Source organism: Pteropus vampyrus, unplaced genomic scaffold (assembly GCF_000151845.1).
Source record: "Pteropus vampyrus isolate Shadow unplaced genomic scaffold, Pvam_2.0 Scaffold335, whole genome shotgun sequence".
Lineage (NCBI taxonomy): Eukaryota > Metazoa > Chordata > Mammalia > Chiroptera > Pteropodidae > Pteropus > Pteropus vampyrus.
This window is the reverse complement of record NW_011889116.1, coordinates 4,400,767-4,407,319: the sequence shown is the minus strand read 5'-3', so window position 1 is coordinate 4,407,319 and position 6,553 is coordinate 4,400,767. Positions and strand designations below refer to the sequence as shown.

Genomic DNA, 6,553 nt, shown 5'->3' with positions numbered 1-6,553 from the left:
TTATGTGGGATAAAAGAAATAGCACTTATTAAATTGAGGCCTTTTAAGGCAAAATGACCACCATATTCTAATAATAACCTATGGCTTGTTTTATTGCTCAAAACTTACACAAAGTGAGTGACTCCCTGTATGAATCATGAGTTTGGGCTCCTTTTGCTTTCCACAAAATACCAGGCCTAGTTTTGAGCTCATAGATACTTAATGTATACAAGGAATAATATAGGGTATAGATTCCACACTAATAAAGGTGTATTTCTCTATTTATGAGAGATCCCAGATATACACCATCATTTCATCCTTTCTAAACAAGTCATTTTTCCCATTACCCTTTAAATACTTTATAGTGTTTTATCTTTGATGATATTGGAATTATTTTTAAATTATACTTTGAGAGACTCCTTCACTGAGATGTTGGCAAACATTTCTAAATTTCTTTGTATGCCAAAAGAAATTTTTTTACAAAAATGCTCTTCATTAACTATTCAAACAAGCATTGAATGCACCAATCTAAGCCATCTGGCACTAACAGGACAACAATATTCTTAACAAATGAAGGGCTAATTAGTGGTACATCATCACTAGACTCTGCTTTCAGTAACTTTTCTAATACAGGTGTGTCCTGTTTTAAGAAAGCCCAATAGACAGGTTTGTTTAAAGGCATTACAGAAAAATCTGGGCATTATAAATCAGATTTGAGAAGCAATGTTAGCTAGATAAAAAAAAATGTCAAGGGGTCTAATCTGTAATTTTTTCCAAATCCAATATTTTAATTTTCAGGAGGAATATCTAGTCATTGAACTTGTGTAAGAAGATGGCCTGGGGCCTACTAAGAGTCAGGTTGAAGTTTTCACTGCATTTAAGACAACCAGAAAGATAAACACAACTTTTAGAGGAAACTTCAAGTTTTCTCTCATTCATATTTCAGTCAGTGGGTATCACATTTTCGAAAATTGTTACACCTTTGTTGTCCAATATGGTAGCCACTAGCCATATGTAAAGTATATTCACAATTATGATCAATTTCCATTAAACTTTCATTCTTCCCGACTCGTCCTCCAATAACAGCGTGGGGTTAGAGTCACAGTTTTTGGCTATTAAATGCACGGTGATCAAATCTGTAACCATAACCTCAGTAGTACTATTTTCCATGTTACTGATTCAGATTTTATTTACAAGACTGGGTACAAATAATTTCAAAGAGCATATTATTTAAGACAACATTTTATAAAGAAATACTCATGTATAAAAATATAATCAACAACATCAATGTGATTTAAAAGGCAATTGTTACCTTAGCACTCACTAGGAAATCAAACAATGGAATGCATTCTCTGATATATTTATTACAACTATACTGTGATACACTAATGTAATTGGAAGTGATAAATAAAGCAGAAATTTAATATACTGGTATTGGGGGCAAGGTGCCACTTATAAAATGGGTGTCACACTCAGTGAGATACTGTTTATCATTGTACTCACATTGAACATGATTTGACCCATAGTAATTGCACCTGAGACCACATATTAGGGTGCCTGATAAAGGGGTTTTATTATTTTTCAAAACTAATAACCTTTCATTTTAACCAAAAGTCCCAATAAGGAAAGTCAGATAAATTAAAATAGGGATTTTACACAATATTCCGATGAGCGGTAATTTGAAGCTCAAGGCCCTCTTAAGGAAATTCTTTTTCTAGTTTGTGAAAGCTGTAGGAGACCATTAACTTCATGAGGCCAGTTACAGGAAATATTGAACTCTAAAATGTCTTACACCCTATGGGGGCTTATGGACCTGACTCAATATAGCATGTGCAGGCCCAATTATAGGACAAGTTAGCTTTAAGTATCGCACAAATTTATAAGCACAGGCACTACTGTATTCACCACTGGATAAAGCTTCTAAGTAGCCACTGAAATTAGGCAAATAGTATTGTAATCCAAGGTGAATGGTGAAGTTAAGGCTTCCACAACAAAAACAGTTGGAATATGGTACAGCCATGAATGTGGGGAGATCTCAGAATTTGAACAGGTAAAGAAAACCAGGATGGACTCAACTCAGGCAAGTGAAACTGCCAGATTGCCAAAAGAAGTTTTTCGAAGGAGACTTCAACAGAACTCATTTGCCCACCATGAGTAACTAAATCTCAACTGATATATTTTTATCCAAGCCACAGTTGAGAGCTTGATTAACTGAGAAACAATGCAGTTAAATGACATATTCTTCACAGTCACAACTCCAATTTCTGTGTCTGCATAGAGAAGTACAGAGAGTTACACTGAAATTGTGTATGCTGAGGAATGCCCTAAATTAGCTCCCAGGAAAATTATTAACCTTTATAAGTAATTTTCACTTTTTTTCCTCAAGGATAGATTTTAACTTTCATGTTTACATTGGTTGGTAACATTTCCTTTTTTACTTGGTTGTGTATTTTGAGGAAGCAAATCCATTGGCACTGGTGGAGGCTTAGAACATAAACCAACATTAAAAGTAATGGAAACACAGCTAAAAGTTTTACTTTACAAATTCACAACTAGAGATTCATGTCTTTACATGTTAAATTTTTAACCAAATCAGCAAAAATATGTGCCACAGATTTTTAATGTTCGTAATTTAGAATTTACCACATAATATTTATAAATATATCCTTTATTTTCAAAATTATTCTTAAAACATCTTTCCAACATGTTTGAAATTTTCATGTGTTTTAAGGAAAAAATAGCCTATTTTAAAATTGCTACTAAACTTTAATGTGTGATTAAACCTTTAATGTATAATTAGTGCCACCAAACTAAAAAAAGAAAAAAAAAACATTACTGTGTTGGCAATGTAGTCGTTACTACAAATAATAACAACACATGTCCTATACAGTGATCATATACATGCTCTTGTTTCACTTCTCAGTCATTGTCAGAACCATTTGGAGGTAAGAAAACTAATGCATCATTGAAACTATGCCCAAATGCCCTAAGACGGTATACCCCATACATCATCACATGCATCTGATTAGGAGTCAGTCCATTAAAAGTAACAGCCATATCTGAACAACATCCTTCTACTACCAGGTTGGGGTGATTTGTCATTGCCTCTTTAATAAAAAGCCCAACAGATTTGGTATTAAATACATCTTTTCCTTCAGAATCTTCTGCATTTTCTGCAAACACTCCGGCATATTTCAGGCAGACTGCTAGCTGCTTATCTTCAGATATCTTCCAAATCATCCCTCCCTGTTCAGGACACTTTTCAGGGACATCGAGAAGGCTATTAAGTCTTTTCATTGATTCTATACTTAAGACAATTCCTCCTTCCACACTCACATATTCAAGGTCTCCAGATTTTATAGTGTGGCCTAGATAGAAAGGTTGTGATGGATCCTTTTTTAACAAAAAATACTTTAAGTTTTCAATAATAGCAAACGTTGAGGGGCGTGCAAGGAAGAACCAGTTGTACTGGTCTCTATATTTATCAAAGGCGTATTTGTAAGCTTTTCTCATCATTAACCACATGTCATTTGTTTCCATGTTAACTGACTCAAACACTTTAACATTTTCAGAACTGAAGAACTCCACTTTGTCACAGTGTTTGGTCCAAGTCTCCTTCACTGCAGCCCAAAGACTCACATCTTTGGGTTTTACAAGGATGATACAATATACCCGAAAGCTCTTACTGAGCTCCATGCGTTCATCCTCTGAAATTTTCAAAATATCTTCTTTATTAGGAGCTTGTAGGTGATGATGCTCATGGTGGTACATTCTATTTCCATAACCAATCCTAATGTGTCCTAGCATAGTGATCAAGGCACAGAAAATGCTTCCCAGCATCACACCCTTCAAAAATGAACTGCTTTCAGAAAGCATTTTTCCTATAAAGAAGAAAAGAATCCTTAGGATACTTAATAAAGAAAAGATTAGTCTAGTGATTTGATTTGGTATTCTTTATAGACTTACATTTTGCTCTTAAATTAAAAAAGGTTCCCAAGTTTGAAATCAAGTTAGTTGCATACAGTACCAAGGAGTCTAAGAATCATTAGCTTCTAATTTATACTGTTCAGTATAAACTGGAACTTTGAAGCAATATCTCTATGCAGTATAATTTTCTGGGAGGCTATTTTTGTACTTCATTTACAGGAATTTAATCAACCTAGTAGTAAATTTAAGCATTAACCTGAGAAACCAATGTTACAAAGATTATCCATCCATCATTCTCCTTAAAGGAATTTCATTTCAAAGGCTTGCATTATATAAATACATCTGCATATGTTAATAGACTTTTAAATCAAAACCTTAAATTGAACACATAAAACCATCTACAATTGGTAAATCACCAATGGTATCTGTATTGGCATTTTTGTTTTCAACCTAGTGCTTTATTTAACTGATAGCCGCTGTCCTTGGGTGTTTTGAGTACATCTAAAGCAAGTTTCTTGAAATTGACACCTTTTGTTCTTAAGACTAAATAGTTTCCAACACAGTATCCAAACTAACTGATGTAATAAAAGCCCATAATGAAAATAGTTAAATTATTTGGTTGAGAACTGAGTAAATATAGGCATATCTGGGGACCATTAATGAACATTTTTATTTCCTTCTAAGGCATTTTCTTATTCTTTGGAGAAGTAAAAGGGGGAAACTCCACTTTTATTTCAATTAGAAATTAAAAGAAAAGCTAACATTAAATACAACTGTTGAGATTTTCCCAATCTCTCCTGTATCTCCACAAGGAATGGCTACTGAGATTTCTCTTTTGTCTCTTAAAGTTGAAAGGGGTCTTAGAGATACCTAATGTCATTTCTCTCATTTTACAGATGGGGGAACAGAGGGTACCGAGAGTTTAGGTAACTGACCCAAAGTCACACAGTTACTCAGTGGTAAAATTGAACTAGAAATCAGATCTCCTGATATCAGTTTAATACTTTTTCTATTACAGAAATGCCTCTACCTGCATTATTGAGAATTTAATTAATAAGTTACTGAATAACCTTGTTTTACTACAAATGAAAAAAAGTGGTATTTGTTACCCATAATTTACATTTCACACACATCACCATACTGCTACATGGAAACCATCCTTTGATTTTCTTCCAGAGGAAATAGACTTTGGCGTCTACTAGAGGGACAAGGTGTGGAATAGCTTGGCAGATGTAATTCCTGAATGAGGATAGGGACTGGGGAAAGAGGCAGGATGGTTTTCTGGTGTCACTCACAGAACATAGTCAATAAACACAGCTCTAAGAAGGAAAAGAGAACTGACAGGAAACAATATTAGAATAGTCAGGTGCACTCTAAAATTAATTTTAGATAGGATTTTGGTATTTCATATTATGCAATTTTCATTATTTCTGGCCAATATATAACACACCTGTCTCTTAGCTTGATAATGCATGTCAGAATTCTTCCTGATATGGATACGACTCATGGATCACTTGCACCAATTATCCTAAGGAGCAGATCTTTTTTTCCATTAGGGTAGGCAAACAAAATGTAACACTGGAGATGCACTCGATATGAGATTTGGTGTAGAGGAGGAAACATAAAACTGCCAGGGGCACAAATGAAGCAGAAACTACCAGAGTGGTTTTTCAGATGTACCTTTTTAGAAGGTGAAGATGATTGGGGTGGAGTATGAAAAAGGGAGGAGGAAGAAATGGAGAACAGGAGAGGGTGGACATGGTTATCTCAAGACCCCACTGAGGGGCCAAGGAGGAAGGTGGCTCTGAATCTCCCTCCCCTCTCTACTCCTCCCGCTGCACCTGCCCGGGTTCCTCACGTAGAGCATGCTGGGAATGGGTTAGGGCCCAAGTCATCCCCCGAAGAGGGGCGAGGTAGGGCTGCTCTGGGGGCCGCTCCTGATGCAGGCCGATGCCCCCGGCACTCACCCGCGTCTAGAACGGATCAGGGGCAGGAAAGCGCAGCTGCTCACAGCTTTCCTTTCACGTTCGTTCACTCCTCGGTTACACTCCCGATCGGCTGCTCTAGATGCAAGAGAAGTCCTCTCGTTGGTTTCACTAAAGGTAGATAGAGTCAGGAAGTGGACGCCGCGGGCACGGGGCGGGACAAACGAGCCCTCAGCCAAGCGGAGCCACAAGCCCGCGCAGACGTCGGAAGGGCCGCGCACACCCTTTCTCTCCGCCCTCTGCCGAGGTCAGAGAAGCACGTCCTGCTGGCGTGACCCACACGCTCGCCTATACCCAATGGGACGGCCAGAGAGGCGTGCGTGCGTAGGACCCGCTGACACCTCCCAGCTTCTTGGTGTGGAAGCCGCGAGAGCAAGGAAGGCGCTTGCTTTCTGCAGCTCTTCCGTTAGCCCTTTCATTGGCTTCTCTAACATATTCCTCCGTCATTGCACTCTCCAACTGACAAGAGGGTGTACTACCCAATGCTCCTGGGCCGGTACCAAAATGCAAGCCACTGAAATAGTCACCGAATTATGAGGGCAAGGATTCGCTATGGTTATTGGAATGGCATCTGAAACCCCACTGTCTGGAATTCTGTCTTCACTGTGTCCTTTGGTATGCTGGGAAAGTTACTTTACCTCGCTATGACTCAGTTCCCTTCT

General features: G+C 37.6%; 1 protein-coding gene across 1 annotated transcript; it reads right to left on the bottom strand.

The window, feature by feature from the left end:
• Positions 1-470: 470 nt before the first annotated feature.
• C1GALT1C1 (C1GALT1 specific chaperone 1) lies at positions 471-6,133 on the bottom strand. The gene is made up of 2 exons (XM_011378246.2): positions 5,874-6,133; positions 471-3,860 (listed from the first exon to the last, which is right to left on the bottom strand). The coding sequence occupies exon 2, from the start codon at positions 3,853-3,855 to the stop codon at positions 2,899-2,901; it is 957 nt and encodes a 318-aa protein (XP_011376548.1). The 5' UTR covers positions 3,856-3,860; positions 5,874-6,133; the 3' UTR covers positions 471-2,898.
• Positions 6,134-6,553: the final 420 nt, after the last annotated feature.